This window comes from Sciurus carolinensis, chromosome 3 (assembly GCF_902686445.1).
Source record: "Sciurus carolinensis chromosome 3, mSciCar1.2, whole genome shotgun sequence".
Taxonomy (NCBI): Eukaryota; Metazoa; Chordata; class Mammalia; order Rodentia; family Sciuridae; genus Sciurus; species Sciurus carolinensis.
Genome location: NC_062215.1, coordinates 844,408 through 860,553, shown reverse-complemented (window position 1 = coordinate 860,553; position 16,146 = coordinate 844,408). Strand labels below are relative to the sequence as shown.

Here is a 16,146-nt window from a genome sequence, read left to right as displayed (position 1 = left end):
GGGACAGAGGTGTTTCTCTCTGGCCTGGCCCAGCTGCCCAGGCAGGGCTCCGCTGCAGCCGAGGCTTGGCTGCCCCACAACCTTGCCCCGGGGGAGTGCCCAGGTGGGGCTGCCGCCTGCTCTTGCCACCACTAAGGCCTCTAGCTTGAGTCTGGTGACTCCCAGCCAGCTGAGGCTTGAGCTCAGCTGCCCCCACCAGGAGTGAGGACGAAAGCCCCCCCTGGCAATGCCAGCTACTACTTAGTGGTAGTGGGCTGATCACCACCCTCAACGTGGTGATCATCGATAACAAATCGCATCAATGCCAGGACCACTGGACGTCTGTCAGCGAGGCGGTGAAGACAAAGCCCTGTCTCTAACCACTTTAAAAAATTAATTAGCACTGGCTCAACACATTCAGCATAAGAATTAAAACCATAAAACTTTAAGAAGAATTGTAAGAGTAGAGTTCCGTTCCAGCACCATAAAAAAAAAAAAAAAGAAAGAAGAAAAAAAGAGAAGAAAGAAAAACATAAGGATCAATTTTAATGGTAATGGATTTTTTACATGATGCTCAAAACATAAGAAACCAAAGAAATGAAGGTGAAATTTTGTGTATTAAGAGTGAGGACAGGGGCTGTAGCTGCAGCTCAGTGGCAGAGCGCTTGCCTAGCACATGTGAGGCACTGGGTTCCATCCTCAGCACTACACAAAAAGATGAAAACAAATAAAGGCAGGTGTCCATCTACAACTATAAAAATTTTTTTTAAAAAGAGTGACGACAGCTCACAGAATTGGAGAAAATGTTTGCAGATCACGCATCTAATAAATTTAATATATCTGGAATATTTAAAGAACTCTTAAAACTTGGGCTGGGGATGTGGCTCAGTGGTATAGCACTTGCCCAGCACCTGAGTTCCATCCCCAGTACTGGAAAAAATAAAATAAAAAAAGGAAGAAAAAGGACTTGGATAGACATTTCTCCAGAGAAGACATACCAATGGCCAACAGGTGAGGAAAAACTGCTCAGCATCACTAGCTACTAGAGAGTGCAGATCAGAGCCACGCACACCCACAAGAATGGCTTTAATAAAAAAATACCAAAACCCCACAGAGAGTAAGAGTGTTGACGAGGACGTGGAGAATCTGGGCTTCTTGCTGGTGGGGCTGCTGTGGACGTGGTTCGATAGCTCCTCAAGAGGTCAGACAGGGAATCACCACACACCCCAGTAATTCCACTCCTCTGTACATACCGAAAAGAAATGAAAAACCATACGTCCACACGAGTACATATACACGGATGTCCACGACAGCATTGTTCACAACAGGCAAATGATCAAAGTGACCCAAGTCCCTGTCCGTTGGCAGGTGACTGAATAAACAAAACACAGTGTATCTGTACAATGGAATGTTATTCTGCCATAAAAAGGAGAGAAGTATTGGAAAATCCTGCAAGGCAGGTGAACCGCAAGGGCATTATCTCAGGGAGGGAGGCCCATGTATGTGATTCTACCTGCACAAAGGCCTGTGTAGGAACTGTGGAGTCCCCAGGGACAGAATGCACGGCAGTGCTTACCAGGTGGCAGGCCTGCAGCAATTAGGTAATGAGTGCAGAGTTTTCATGGGTTCAGGGGAAGGTTTTGAAACGAAAGGGCAGTTGTGCAATGCTGTGTGCCCTGAATGTCGCAGGCTGTCTGCTGGGGATCAACCCGTGTCTTGTGGATTTCCTTTTGATTTGTTTTGTTTGCGTATTTTGAGACGGGGTCTCGCTGTGTTGCCCAGGCTGACCTCAAACTCCTGGGTTCAAGTGACCTTCCTGCATCAGTCACTGGAGCAGCTAGGACTGCAGCTGGGCACCACTGCACCTGGCCACCTTGATTTTAAAAAGGAGTGAATGACAAGTCAGACGTATGCTCTGGTGGGGAAGAGGGACAGTGGGGGGGCCCACTCGGGTGCCCTGGTCCCCATGACACTTCCATTCCTGGAAACAGAAGCGAGACCCTGCTCTGCCCTGGAGTTTGCATCCTGACTTCCACTCAACGGTATGCTCGGGCGACTCTAGGACCATCACCACTGGAAATGTAACTACTGGGGAAAACAGGCAGCCTGGCACCCTTGGCCTCAAGTTGTACCCTGAGGCCACGCTGGCAGTGCAGTGCTCCCCGGCTCCTGCCTCATCCTCCCTCCCTTTTGGGGCAAGGCTGGGAGGTCAGGGGCTTCTGGGGCCTGTGGACTCTGCTTCTCCTGCCTCCAGAGGGGAAGCCTGGTTTCCTACCTTCTGAGTGGGCTGGACTTGGTGGCTGGCACCAAGGTGCAGAGCTGAGGTGCACACTTGTGGGCGGGTGGCGGGGCGTTCATTTGAGGGTGCCAGAAGCCACGTGGGGTTGGGGTCACATGGTGAGGGTGGCCTCCTGCAGCAGCCACGCTGGAAGCAGGGCATACAGCCCAGTAGGGTCTCTGGATGATGCAGCTTCTGAGACCCCAACTGCCCTGCTCTGCCTCCAATTCCTGGACACTGTGAAATGGTAACTGCTCACTTTAAGCCACCGAGTTTTGGGGTGATTTCTTATGCAGTGACAGAAAATGAACGTGAGTCCCAAGTATGGAGACCTCGACACCAGGCCCCGCTGCCTGCTGGGTACAGCAGGGGACCCCAGCCCAGCTCCTCTCCCAGGACCCAGGCTTCACTGCTAGACTGGGCTGGGGCAGCAGGACAGTCCCATGCTGCTGTTTCCATGGGGTCTGTGCAAAAGGGACTGGACAGATCAGGGCATCAAATCCTCCCAAACTTACTACCCCCAAGTGGTCAGTTCTCAGTCCCACCTGGTTATCCTTATCACAGAAGATCCCAGAACCATGGAACAGACCTGCTAGCTTCCCCTGGGGTCTGGAGCTCACAGGCCCCTGGCCTCCTGAGCCCCTCAGGTGTCCAGGAAAAAGGCACCACACATGCAAAGGCATGGAGGCCTGAAGAAGAGCTGAGGGTCCCAGCAGCCTCACAGCCTGCCACATGGGGCCCAAAGGCTGCTCTGCTGGACTCCCTGTCACTCATCTCTGTAGCTGTATGGTTCACACCCAGCCAGGCCAGTGACTCCTCCCTCCCTGCCTGCCCCCTGCCCTCCCAGCCAGCTTCTGCTGGGGCCCAGGTCTCCTCATCTATAAAGAGTCAGGGAGGGCCCTTCAAGGGCACTGCCCGTCCCAGGTGTGGCCAGACAGTGGGCACCAACATGTCCAGTTTTCCCAGCAGCAGTGATCCTTGGACAGAGGAGGCCTGTTCTCAAAGCCTGTGTCCCTCACAAGTCCCGGATGCCTGGGCCTCGGGTCCCTGCCTTGCTAGCGCCCACTCATGGCCTTCCAAGCCCAGCACAGCAGAGGGCACATGGCAGGTCAGGAGATGGCTGTGAAGCCAGCAGGATCCAGCGCCCACCTGACCCTGAGGATGGAGCCACAGTGCGGGGGTGGACAGGGTATGGGGAGGGGCCAGTGAACTTCAAGTCTGTGACCAGCATGGGCACAAGGAGTGGACGTGAACAGGTGAGAAGAAAATAGGGCTTCCCCAGTGGAGTGCAGGCAGGGCCACGGAGGTGTCAGGGCTGCAGGAGGGAGGACCCACCTCACAGGTGAGGGCAGAGGCCACGCCCAGGCCTGGCTGGTCACATTGTGCTGCCACAGGCACCCAGGACGGGGACCCCACACTGTCCTGCTGCTGATCCCCTCCCCACATCAGCTGGACAACTGGCCCCAGCCTCCCGGGTTTCCTGCTCCGGAGCTCCTCCTGTCCAGTTTTGCCTCCCCATGACAGGTGAGAGGCCACTGCTGCCACAGAGGATAGGACCTGGCCTGCCCATGTCAGTGTCTGCCACCCAACCAGGCACCCAACACCCGCGCCCACCCCCTGCAACCGTCTGCAGCACAGGTGTGACAGGCTGGGACGGGCCGGGGTCCAGCTTCTCCGGCCTATCTCACCTGGCCACTGCCTGGGGCGCAGTTCAGGAGGGCCAGGCAGCTGCCGGGTAGATGTTTATTTTTCTGGGAGTCTGGAAAAAGCGGGAGGAAAAGGCCTTGAAGAAGGTGTGTGGAGGAGGGGTGGGGCTGGACCCAAGCCGGCGGGCCCCAGGTCTGCCCCCACTGGCCTCGGCCAAGCTTCACTCCCCTCCAGCCCTGCCGGGGGAAGGCTGCTCACCACCGCTGCAGGGGCTTGGAGTCTGTGCCGAGGTGTGGCCCCAGGAGTGGATGACGGGCTGTGACAGTTGTGTCAGCAGATCCTCTGGCCTGGGAGCCCTCAAGCAGCAGTGTCAGGAGCCAGGCAGCTGGGGACCCCAGGACGGGGGGCGTGGCTCGGCCGGAATGCCTGTCCCTGCGACTCAGCTTTCTTCACCTCCTGGTCTGTCTCAGCATCAGCAAAGGCATCAGCTGGTTCTGGGTGGTACAGCCAGGCGTGGGCGCAGGTGAGTAGGCGGGGATCTGAAGGGGCAAGGGGGAGTCCCAGACTCAGGAGGCGGGGTCTGGGTGGCTCTGCAGTCCTGGGGGATTCCCTGGTGCCTGCCAGGAGTGAAGGCTGTCCTTCCAACCCTCCTGAGGCGGCAGCTGGAGTCGCCCTCAGGAAGTCCTCCCCTTGTTTCAGGGTCATTTTTGGAGACACAGCCCTCGCCTGGCTCAGCCTTCTGGAGAGGACACTGGCTCAGGGAATGTGACGGGGCTGAGCGGGTGCTTTTACGCACTGCTCCCAGGCACGACACTCCGGGGAAGGCAGAGCAGCCCCTCGTGCCCCGCCAACCCCGGGCTGCAGCCACTGAGGCTCCTTGGAGTACATTCCAGGATCTGACAGGAACTGTACCTGTGGCCTGGAACAGGATGGGGCAGGTGGACTGTGGGGGCAGGGCTGGGAAGCTGCCCCTTCACCAGGGATGGCTCTGAGCCTTCCCGGGTCCCCCACCCCTTCCTTCAAATAAAGGGAAGCCTGGGTCGGGGTTTGGCTTGGGGGAACTGAGCACTGGAGCCGCGTCTGGAGTAGGTGCTCCCAACACCACCCAGAGCTGGGCAGCAGACCTCCACCCTCCGCGGGGGCTCCAGTCACCTACCGTGCCTAGCGGGTATGCCCGTGGCCTCCAGCCCCTAGGATGGGGACTGAGGCCTGCTGGCATTACTGCCCCTGATGAATCCAGGGGAGCCAGGGAAGGGCTTGAAGTCTCCCCTGGAAGGTACCCTCCAGGGCTGCCAGGTGCAGCCTAGCCACCCAAGACCCAGGTGCAGGTGCAGACCTAGGGACCTCACGAGGTGCTAGGCACCCAGTGGGACCTTTCTAAAGTCTGAGTACTTAAAAGGTCAAGGACATCTCACACTAAGGGGTACCAGAATACTAATGGACAGGGTCTTGATGGCTCCTGCACACCCCAGCAGGGCCCCAGTCATGAACCAGCTGTCCCAAGAGGAACTTGTACTCCTCAGAGTAAAGTAAAAGGTCCTTTTCTCTCACTAAGAAACTAGTTTCCCAGTGGGCCTAGCCACGCTGCCACAGTGGAAGCCCTTCCCCTGCCTTACTTCCTGTTTAAGGCCTGAACCTTGAGAGCTCTTTCAGAAGATGTTGGGAAGCCGGTGCCCTGTGAAGGTGGGGAGTGCCCCACCGCAGCGCTGGGGGACAGTGTGGTCCTGGGTCCCACACCCAGGAAGGACCATGCTTGGGAGGGGCACTCCCTGGATCCCTGGGAAGCTAAGGTGTGGGGGCCTCCAGTGGAGATTAGGTCTCCAGGTCTAGGAGCTCGGAAAATTCCTGGCCGTGGAAGGTGCCTCTCCTGGCCTTTGGGAGACCCTGGGACCCCTGCTTGGTCTCCCTCTCCTTGCTGGCAGCTCTGAGTCCTTCAGCCAACGACTGGATGTGGCGGGGGGCGGGCTTCTGGGTTACTGCACAGCCCTCCATCCCTAGCTGAGTCCAGAAGGCTAAGTCTAAATAACTGGGGGCAGGAGCACTGCTCCCCAGGTAAGAGACAGGAAATACCTTGTGGAACTGTAGAGGGGGGATTCCTTCGTGCAGCTTTTCAGGGTCTCTTCCCCACTTCCTTGCTCTTGCATGCTAGGGTACTGCACCCATCAGAAAGAGCAACAGGGATGTGAGCACGGGAGTGTGGGGAGGGCATACCTGTGATCCCAGCTACCTGGGAGGCAGAGGCAGGAGGAGCACATGTTGGAGGCCAGCCTGGGCAACTTAATGAGGTCCTAAGTAACTTACGGTGATCGTCTCAAAATATAAAATAAAAGAACTGTGAACGTAGCTTAGTGGTAAAGTGCTCTGGGTTCAATACCCAGTATCAAAAAGGAAAATAAATAAAGAAAATAAAGAAAAAAGAGCAATAGGCCTTAGTGTGCTGGGCATCTCAAGAGGTTGGGGGCACCAGGGCATCAGAGGTGGGCTCTGTGGCCAAGGCCAATGCCATGCTGCCCTCCCTTTAGTGGGTCAAGAGGGTGGGCTGCCCACAGCCCTCTGGAAGGGGGTCCTCCACGCACTCTCTCTCTGACCCCCATTCTGGATCTTTCTGCTAAAGCCAAGTTACCCACCTCAGAGTCCTTAGCCAGAAGACCTGGAGTGCTCCCACGGTCTCGTTGGATCGCAGAAGACAAATAGTGTCCTGCGCCCAGGCTGAGAAAGGCCAGTTCCCTGGCACCTCCTTAAACCTTAGCACCCAAAGTGCTGGGTTATTTCCATGGTGCCAGTAAGAAAACTGGGCCCAGACACACCCTCGGAGGGCAAGTGTGGACTCCCTCAAGCTGGAAAGGGCCCCTTGGACTTCCAAACCTACTCCCCTCCCCCGGAAGGGGGGGCGGGCCTCAGCTCCGGAGTTCTGGGCAGGGAGAGGAGGGGCAGCGGGGCAGGGCTGGGGTCCAGGACTTTATCTGGCCTCCCAGAGGGCAAAGCTACTGGGGAAACGGAAGTCGAGAGGGGCTGAAGGCCTGGCCCAAGATCGCCCAGGCCTCCAGAGCGTGCAGGTCGGGTTCCCCGACCAGGAGACGCTGTGACCATCTGCACCAGCACCGGCACCCGCACCAGCACCAGGAGCTCGCGGAGGTTTGGATGAGGCGTGAATTCGGATACCGCACAGGTCCGACGCGTCCGACGCGGCCTCCGCGAGCGAGGCCTGCGGGCGGAGAGCGGAACCTGACGATGGGGGCCAGCCCGCCAACGCCCGGCTGCGCGCTGAGGTGGGTGCTCGCTCCTGTCTGCTAAAGGCGCGCCCCGGGAGTGCGGGACTAGCGGCCCCAGCCCTGGAGGTCTCCGGCACGCGGCCGGGGTCCTGTCAGAGTTGAAGCAGAAGGAAACCGTGGTCTTGGGACGGGAAATGGAGTGGCCGCGGCTCAGCGGCGGGAACTCCTGGCCCAGCGCCAGCGGGAGGCTGCCGGGCGGCCCGGGTCGGGGCGCAGAGGAGGCGGACCGGCCCGAAAGAAGCGCGTCCGGGCCGGGGTCCGCGCCGGGAGCACCGACGGCGCGGGTCGCCGCCGGGGGTCAAGCCCCGGGCCGCGCCGTCGGGGAGCAGCGGCAGGGGCGCCCCCTCCGGCGGCGCGGGGTCCGGGCGGGGCGGCAGGGGCGGCGCCAGGCAGCGGTGACGTGCGCGGGGGACGTGCCGCGCGAGCGACGAGAGCACTTAAAGTCGCCCCCGGCGCGGCGCCCAGCAAGCCGAGGCGGGCAGAGGCGGGCGCGGCGGCGGAGCGGCGGCAGGTAGGCGCGGCCGGGAAGCTGGGCGCGCGGGCGGAGGCCGGGACTCTCCGAGTCGCGGGGTGGCTGAGCTGGCACCGCGCATCGTCCTCCTCGGGCCCGGGCTTCCCGCTCCCTCGCCCCTTTCCCTCGCGGTCTACCGGTTCCGGGGTTGTCTCGGGCTTAGACGAGCCTTCCCGCTCGCTTCGGTCCTCGAAGGGCCCCAGGCAGCCAGCTGTGTGCCCTCGCACCCCAGGCGCCCAGCTTTGCCTCCCCGCCGGCCCGGACGCCCATCCGTCGGGCAGCCCTCGGGGGCTGGGCTCTGGCCAGGAGGTGGTTGCGCCTGGCGGCGGAGCAGGTCCTGAGTATAAATAGCTTGGTCGCTGGCCGGCTGGAGCCGGGGCCAGGGCCGCGGGCTATATTTGGTGGGGCCACCTCCCGGAACGGTGCACGTGCGCCAGGCCTGGACCCTGGGGAGGGATGCCCTCGGATCTTCCTCTCCCGCCCCTCCTTGTCCTCTTAGGCGACCCTAAACTTACCATCACACACTCACCCTCCCTCTGGGGCCAAGAGCCCCGAGGCTGGATACAGGTGGGATCAGAAATGGACTAACCTTCTCCCAGTCTCACCCTCCTAGCTCCCCAACCTGAGGGAAAAACCAGGAAGGGGTTTAGTTTTCTTTTCTGAAAAGTCGGTTGATTAGGCACCTACCTGGATGCTGGACCAATCAAAAGCAGGCGCCCAGTAGAAGGGAAGCCCTTAGCTCTGGGCCAGGGGAGTGAGTGTGAGTGGAAATGTGTGTGTGTGTGTGTGTGTGTGTGTGTGTATTGGTGGTGGTACCTGGAGTCTGGGTCAGGGCCAAAGGGGCAGCTGGGGGCCACATCCTTCTCCCTGTCCCTGTGCTGCATCAGGCCACCCACGCTGACAGACCCAACTGTGAGGACCAGAGTCAGGACCACTGGGTGGTCTGAGGGGCTCGTCCAAAGCTTAGAGCAGGGCCGTGTGCTGTTGTGGGGCTGTGGCGGGGGCCAGCTAGGAGTTTCCAGAGGTCCTCAGCTTCGTCTTACAGAACCAGGAATTGGCTGGTGTCTGGTGGGTGGGGAGAGGGATGGGGACAGTTCCACAGGTATCTGGGCTCTCGGGGTGGCAGGTGTGTCTTATGTTGGGGATGGGGGTGAATCTGTTCCCATCAGAGCACTAGAGGCACTGCACTCTTGCTCTGGTGTGGCCAGAGCCTCGGGTGGCCACTGGGAGGGCCCATCCAAAGAGACTCCCTGTGTGACCTTGGGTAGTGCCTGCCATCGAGAAGGCATCTGATCCTCAGTGCCAACAGCACAGACACCTAAGTTTGGAGGGACAACAGGAGAGGACTCTGATGACCCCAAGCAGCCCTCAAAGAGTGTGTATGGAAAGGGCCTGTGGGTGGACCCCACAGCATGCCATGCACCAGGCTTATGGGCTCCTGTCCCGCAGTGACCTGGCAGTGTGGGAGGGAAGGACCAGCGAGGACCAAGTGCAGGAGGCGCCCAGGGCCCTGGGGGGGGGGCCCTTCTGGGTGGTGGCGCTGAGGGATTGGGAGCACCTCTGAATCAGGCCTTGGGCCACCAGGCACTGGCCCTGGCGCAGGGGCGGGGCGGGAGCAGACAGGACCCGAGGTCCTTCCTGCGTCACCTCCCGCAAGCATCCTCCCAGTCTCAGTCTCCATCTGTGGAAAGGGCCTTGCGCCGAAGCCCTACCGCACCAATGCTCCCCGCCCCTGGCCAGAGTTCGAGTCTCACCAGGGTGAAAAACTCTTGAGTCAGGAGTCAGCGGCTCCGAGCCGCGCGCGTCGGTCCTGCCTTTGCGGAGGGCAGAGGAAGCCGCCCCAGCCCTTCGAGGTGCACCGCGGCGGTACGCGGAGCCCCTGCGGTGTGCGGGGCGGTGGATGCTCAGCGCCGCACTGCCGCTGGGCAGACCCTGCTAGTACCGTAGTGGAGGAAGTGGCCCTGGCTAGTACGGTAGTGGAGGAAGGGCGCCTACTCTAGGCAATACGGCGGCGGCTCCTCCCTTGGCGCGGTCACGTCCCCCACGTCCCGCGGCCGCAGGCGGAGCATCCTCCCCTCCGCCCTCCCCGCCCGGCTTCGGTGGGACCCGCCCAGCTTGGCCGACCCCCACCCGCCAGCCGGGCGGCAGAAGGCAGCAGCCCATCCATCGGAGGAGGGGCCTTGGCTTCCTGCGCCCAGCCCTGGTGCCCTCGCTTTGCCCCTCCCCACCTGTCTCCTCCACGCCCGATCCTGGGTGGGCGGGCGCCTCTGGAGCGCTGGCTTTCAGGCGGAAGGCTGCAGGGGAGTGGAGGAATGGGCCCAGATGGCCAAGTGGGGGGCAGCCCATGCAGGGTCCCGCAGGCCTCGCTGGTTGGGAAGGGCAGCCCACCCCAGCCTCCACAGCGGCCCCAGCCACAGACCTCAGCCTTGCAGAGAAGCAGGACCAGATCATCAGGGCTGTCCACTGTGTGGCAGCCAAGGGTTGAAGCCTCTTTGTAGGAGGTGGGACTTGAGCCCGCCATCCCTGTGCCACACTTCTGGGGGTCCCAGCCGTGGCTTGGACTCAGCCAGTTGCTGGCCTTGGGCGGCAGTATCCAACCTGGCAAATGAGGCCAGTGTTTCCACCCCACTGGCCCCAGCAGAGGATGTGAGCCGACACATGAGAGCCTGCAGGGGCACCAGGCATGCACTGGGGGCTGCCGGGCCAGCAGAGATTGGGTGGAGGGCCCAGGCCAGCCCTGGCCCTCCAGCCCGACCCTGTGTTCTGCATGCTGGTGGGGGCAGGGCTGAGGGTGCCTGGCCTCCTCCCGCAGGGGAGAGGCACACTGCTGGTGACCTGTTTGCACAACAGGAGCAGTGAGGGAAGGAAGAAAGGGAACCCAGAAGCAGGCCCGCCCTCCCCGTTCAGCACCCCCAACCCTAAAAGGCCAGGTCCTAGCCACAGCAGGGCTGCTTCCTTGATTCTCAGGGGTCTGGAATGTGATTGGAAGGAGTGTAACTGTCCCTGTGCCGGCCGCCTGCCTGGGCCACAAAGGCAGGGCTGCTGCAGGGACCTGGCCTGCGCTCCTGGGCTGACAGTCCAGCCCAAGGATGCAGGCTGGGGAGGGGCGAGGGGGCTTCTGGGGAGGCCAGGAAAGAGCAGGCCAGGGCAGCAGGGTGGCAGTGCAGGCAGAGGGGAGCATGCAGGGGCCCCACAGCCTGACTTGGGAGGGTACCCTGGAGCCTCCTGGAAGGGTGCCCCCTGCCATGAACTGTCCCCTGTTCAGCTTGCAGCAGGCTGGGGCACAGGGCCTCCAAAGGACTTCCAGGGATCAGCCCTGGGGAGTACCTGCAACTCCAGCTAACCCAGAGGCAGACACCCCATATGCACCCAGGGGAGATCAGTTTTCTGTGACCCGGAGGCCAGTTTATTTCTGGGCTGGTTCACATGCTTCCCTGGGAGGGTAAATGTCACAAAAGGCCAGGCTGCTGGGGTGTGCCCATGGATGTGCTGTGGGAGCCACCCACTGTGGTCCCTCTCCCTCCTCTGGGTGGATAGGATCAGCCTTCACCTCAGCCCACCCAGGCTCAGGGCTCCCTGGGAGATGGGAGCCCAGGCGTAAGAGGTCCCAGCCCCTCATCCACCTACCCTGCCCCAAGCCTGGCTGCAGACCGTTGGTTTAAAGCCAACCCTGGTCTGAAAACCACAACCTGGCTGCCACTTCACTCTGTGTGTCTCTGGGCGGCAAGCTGAAGTAGGTACTGGTTTGGCCATTTCAGGGAGGCCTGAGCTGGGTGGCAGTGGACCACGGTGCTGGCCTTGGTTGGGAGCTCCTTGGCACAGATGGTCCTCCATGTGTGACCCTCACGTGGTAGCCACAGGCCTCAAAGGGCCCAGAACATGCTGTGCCCTCTTGGCCTCTGAGTCCTGGCACCAACCCACCCTCTGCCTGCCCTCCAAAGTCGCTGCCCAGCGGTGCCTCATCTCCAGCAGGTGGCGGATGTCCATGCTTCCCAGCAGTCCCTCCTGTCTCCTGGGGACCCTGCATGCCTCCAGAGAGGGCCCAGCCTTGGTGTGCAGTGGACAAGGAAAGGGGGACCTGTAAAGGCTGGGGTGCCTGTGATTCCCCTGGAAGGGTTGGGCAGGCTGCCTGGTTCAGTCTGTGGGAGGACCCTGGATGTGTGGGGTCGGGCTGCTCCTGGTGGTGGTTCTGAGTACTCCCCTCCTTGACTCTGCAAGGCCCCCTTGATTGATCCCTTCATTCAGTGTTTGCAGCACTCACACCTGCTTGGCCAGGACTGGACCCTGCACTACATCCAGCCTGCTTGGCTCCTTTTAGAAAGTGCAGCAAGCATCTAAGTCCACAATCCCAGGAAGTGGGGACTGGCAGGGACAACCGCCCCCACCACGCCAGCTCCTTCTCCTGAGCTGTCCCCAGGTGACCCATCGGCTTCCCTGCAGTGTGGGGTCTTTTCTAGGTGCGCAGGTGGTGCAGTCATCCTGCCCTCGGTGACCCACCCGGTGTCTTCCCTGTGTGTGATCCTTTGACCCCACCCTGGCTGCGGGGGGGGGGTCTCCGCTGGCACAGCTTGCAGGACTGGTGGTCATTCCTGGAGGAGCCAGGCATGGCCCCTGCACCAGGGAACCCACCTGGACACGCCTGACATGCCTGCAGGTCTCCCACAGGGCAGAGTTCAGGAGAATGTGGGGCAGGGGGCAGGGGTGGGCCCCAGCGAGGGGCCCAAGTCTAGCCCTCCCCCCCAACTGCAGGGGTGTTCACACCCCCGTCACTGGCTAACACACCAGGGCCCCACTTTCTTCCCCAGGGAGCTGGCTGGCTGCACACCACGGGTGGGAGACGCTGAGCAGGCCAGACTGAACGCTTCGGGTCCCAGACGCCCAGGGACACAGACTCTGCCACGACTCTCTCCTTGGTGAGGCGGGGGATGGGGGTGGGTCTGCAGCACCCAGCATGCCCTCCAGGGGAGGCTCAGCATGGCCTGGTGCAGGAGGGGATGTAAAGTGCCGGCTACTGCAGGCTGCAGGGGTGGGACGCCAGTCAGGCTGCCTGCCCAGCAGGGTCTGTGCGTCCCGGAAGTCCTGGCTGAGCACGAGCTGGTGCCAGCAGGGGCAGTGAGTGCAGTGCCAGCCCTCGGCAACCCAAGTCAGCCCTGCTTCTCTCTCTCAGGTGAGGCGGAACCAGCCCTCTGGCCATGGGCGGAGCCGTGGTGGATGAGGGTCCCACGGGCGTCAAAGCCCCTGATGGGGGCTGGGGCTGGGCCGTCCTCTTCGGCTGCTTCGTCATCACGGGCTTCTCCTACGCCTTCCCCAAGGCGGTCAGCGTCTTCTTCAAGGAGCTCATGCGGGAGTTCGGGATTGGCTACAGCGACACGGCGTGGATCTCCTCCATCCTGCTGGCCATGCTTTATGGCACAGGTGAGGCCATCTGTTTGCTGGGCCACCTGTGGCAAAGCTTGGGGCAGGCTGGCCAAATCCTGGTGGCTACAGGACCCCAGTGCATGGGGCTTGTCACAGGGCTGAGCTCAAACCATCTAGAGCCACAGTGTCCTAAAGGGAAGCCCTGGAGATGGGGATCCTGCTAGAAGTAGTCTGAGCCCAGTGGGCCCAGCGGGGACCAGACAGTGTCTTGGCCCCTGTCCAAACGTGTGGGTTGCTTAGACAGTCCCAGAGAGCGAGGCTGCGGGGAGCCCTTCTCTGAACTACAGCTGGTCCTTGACGGCACGTCCAGGCCCACCAGCCAACCCAGCCACCGCAGGAAGACACCGGGCCGTGGGGCTCTGCCCTGGAACCTGGTCTGTAGGGCTCCGGGCACCCTGCTGGTTGTGGGTGTGGTGCTGGGAGGAGAGGCCTTGGATAGCACAGCCTTGCTGGAGGCGGGGCAGCCCTGCCTCAGCAGCTGCCTCCCGCAGGCCCCCTCTGCAGCGTGTGCGTGAACCGCTTTGGCTGCAGGCCCGTCATGCTTGTGGGTGGCCTCTTCGCGTCCCTGGGCATGGTGGCCGCGTCCTTCTGTAGGAGCATCGTCCAAGTCTACCTCACCACAGGGGTCATCACTGGTGAGCAGGGCCTGGCAGGGGGCTGTGGGGGATCAGAAGGCAGGCGGCCAACTGCGGGGGTCCTGGCCATGCCCCGCTCCCGTCCAGAGCTGTTCAGGGGAGCGGTGAGCACAGCCTGCTGGGCAGGCAGCAGGGCTCCCGCCAGGCCCGCACTCCACTGGGACAGGCTGGGAGGGGCAGGGCAGGTGCAGGTCTGGGCCCGGGTTCACGCTGTCCCCGCTCGCAGGTTTGGGCCTGGCTCTCAACTTCCAGCCCTCCCTCATCATGCTCAACCGCTACTTCAACCAGCGGCGCCCCATGGCCAACGGGCTGGCGGCAGCGGGCAGCCCCGTGTTCCTGTGCGCGCTGTCGCCGCTGGGGCAGCTGCTGCAGGACCGCTATGGCTGGCGAGGCGGCTTCCTCATCCTGGGCGGCTTGCTGCTCAACTGCTGCGTGTGTGCTGCGCTCATGAGGCCCCTGGTGGCAGCCCAGCCGGGCGGGGCACCAGGCCCCCAGCGGCCAGCCCGGCGCCTGCTGGACCTGAGCGTCTTCCGGGACCGCGGCTTCGTCATCTATGCCCTCGCTGCCTCCATCATGGTGCTGGGGCTCTTCGTACCACCTGTGTTCGTGGTGAGCTATGCCAAGGACCTGGGCGTGCCCGACACACAGGCTGCCTTTCTGCTCACCATCCTGGGCTTCATCGACATCTTCGCCAGGCCCACGGCTGGCTTCATCACCGGGCTCAAGAAGGTGCGGCCCTACTCGGTCTACCTCTTCAGCTTCGCCATGTTCTTCAACGGCTTCACCGACCTGACGGGCTCCACGGCCAGCGACTACGGCGGCCTGGTGGTCTTCTGCATCTTCTTTGGCATTTCCTATGGCATGGTGGGGGCCCTGCAGTTTGAGGTGCTCATGGCCATCGTGGGCACCCATAAGTTCTCCAGTGCCATCGGCCTTGTGCTGCTGCTGGAGGCTGTGGCTGTGCTCATCGGACCCCCGTCGGGTGGTGAGTGCTGCTGGGGCACTTCCTGGGGACTCGGCACGGTGGGCCCTGTCCAGCAGGTGTCAGGAGTGAGCAGCTGGCCCGGAGCCAGGGCAGGCACCCAGGCAGGCCATCAGCACACAAGGGGGCGGCTTGCTAGGGGGCGAATCCAGTGCTTGGGACTTTGGGCCTTTGCTGAGGAAACTTCCAGTGAGATCTAGAATGTTCAACTGGAGGGGCAGCCTGGCTGGACCCTGGCCCGTGGGGAGGTCGCTTCACATGCTCCAGCGCCCCTCAGCCCCGGCTGCTCCTTTCCCCCAGAAGAGTCTTGGGGTGGGTGGAGCCTAAGGCCACACTCAAGGCCCCACCTGTCCCGAGGTGCCTGGTCACAAGGACAGCGCCAGGCTGAGCCCTGTGTTGCCCCTCCGTGACTGGGCGACTGGGCAACCGGGCCACGCCCTGGAGTCTGTGATGCCACTTCTGCTTTTAGCACCGGTCTCTGCTCCCCTGGGCAGGAGCGGGAGGGAGAGGAAGTGGGGCAGGCAGCACGAGAGCCTGGCCCTGGGGGTGGCCGTGCCCGCGGGAGCAGCTGGTGACCCACGTCCCCCCGCAGGCAAGCTGCTGGACGCGACCCACGTCTACAAGTACGTGTTCATCCTGGCGGGGGCCGAGGTGCTCACCTCCTCCCTGGTGCTGCTGCTGGGCAACTTCTGCATCAGGAAGGGGCCTGAGGCGTCGCGGCCTGAGGCGGTGGTCTCAGAGGAGAAGCTCCACAAGCCCCCCGCAGACGTGAGCGTGGACTCACGGGAGGTGGAACACTTCCTGAAGGCAGAGCCTGAGAAAAACGGGGAGGTGGTCCACACCCCGGAAACCAGTGTGTGAGTGGCCTGGCGGGGCTGGCAGGGTGCAGGGAAGAGCTACAGAGACTGGCAACGCTCGTATTTATTTCACAAACAGGACCAGCTTAGGCGGGGCCACTGGCTCAGCGCTGGCTGCTGGTCATCGGGTCATCACCTGACCAGTGTTTTGCGGGGAAGGTGGCGGGGTGGGAACGTGTCATTCCACAGCGGATCTGCGGTGAAGCCAAGCCCATGGTTACAAGCCGCCTGCTCACCCCAAGCAGCCCGCCCCCCGTGGTCAAGGACCTAGAAGCCCAGGCTTTGAGACAACATGACTTTAATAGGAGGGCGGGCTGGGCGGGCTGGCGTGCAGGCGCCTCCTCCAGGCCCCCAGGCCCGTCTGACCCCGCTGCCACCCTCGTCTCCTGCGGTGCCCGTCCCTCTCTCTCTGGGGTACAAAGCACTCCTCCCACCAGTGAAGGTGCACAATAAACCTGCGTGTGGCGGGGTCTCGGAGGGCCTGGTCCCCGGGAGCTGCGCGCCGTGCCGTGCTGCTCTGCCCTCGGCGCGCTTGGGTTTGGAAATGACCTGGTTATTCTTACAAGC

General features: G+C 62.0%; 1 protein-coding gene and 1 long non-coding RNA gene across 12 annotated transcripts; one reads left to right on the top strand and one right to left on the bottom strand.

Moving 5' to 3' along the window:
• Nucleotides 1-858: 858 nt before the first annotated feature.
• LOC124980669 (uncharacterized) lies at nucleotides 859-9,718 on the bottom strand. Of its 9 annotated transcripts, none has more exons than XR_007107844.1 (8): nucleotides 9,442-9,718; nucleotides 8,203-8,309; nucleotides 6,532-7,109; nucleotides 5,975-6,057; nucleotides 4,163-4,443; nucleotides 3,946-4,016; nucleotides 2,255-2,494; nucleotides 859-1,852 (listed from the first exon to the last, which is right to left on the bottom strand). It is a non-coding gene; the product is annotated as an uncharacterized LOC124980669 (long non-coding RNA). The 9 variants fall into 9 exon arrangements; XR_007107843.1 differs by having other exon boundaries at nucleotides 859-1,222; nucleotides 1,768-1,852; nucleotides 3,946-4,443; nucleotides 9,442-9,717; XR_007107839.1 differs by having other exon boundaries at nucleotides 3,946-4,443; nucleotides 9,442-9,716.
• Slc16a3 (solute carrier family 16 member 3) lies at nucleotides 6,901-16,144 on the top strand. 3 transcript variants are annotated; one of them, XM_047546474.1, is made up of 6 exons: nucleotides 6,901-7,173; nucleotides 12,493-12,600; nucleotides 12,855-13,102; nucleotides 13,597-13,740; nucleotides 13,967-14,725; nucleotides 15,315-16,144. In XM_047546474.1, exons 3-6 carry the CDS (start codon nucleotides 12,880-12,882, stop codon nucleotides 15,581-15,583), a joined length of 1,395 nt encoding a protein of 464 aa, XP_047402430.1. In that variant the 5' UTR covers nucleotides 6,901-7,173; nucleotides 12,493-12,600; nucleotides 12,855-12,879; the 3' UTR covers nucleotides 15,584-16,144. The 3 variants fall into 3 exon arrangements, with proteins under 3 accessions (XP_047402430.1, XP_047402431.1, XP_047402428.1); XM_047546472.1 differs by lacking the exon at nucleotides 6,901-7,173 and adding an exon at nucleotides 7,595-7,687; XM_047546475.1 differs by lacking the exons at nucleotides 6,901-7,173; nucleotides 13,597-13,740 and adding an exon at nucleotides 7,591-7,687.
• The last annotated feature ends 2 nt before the right edge of the window (nucleotides 16,145-16,146 follow it).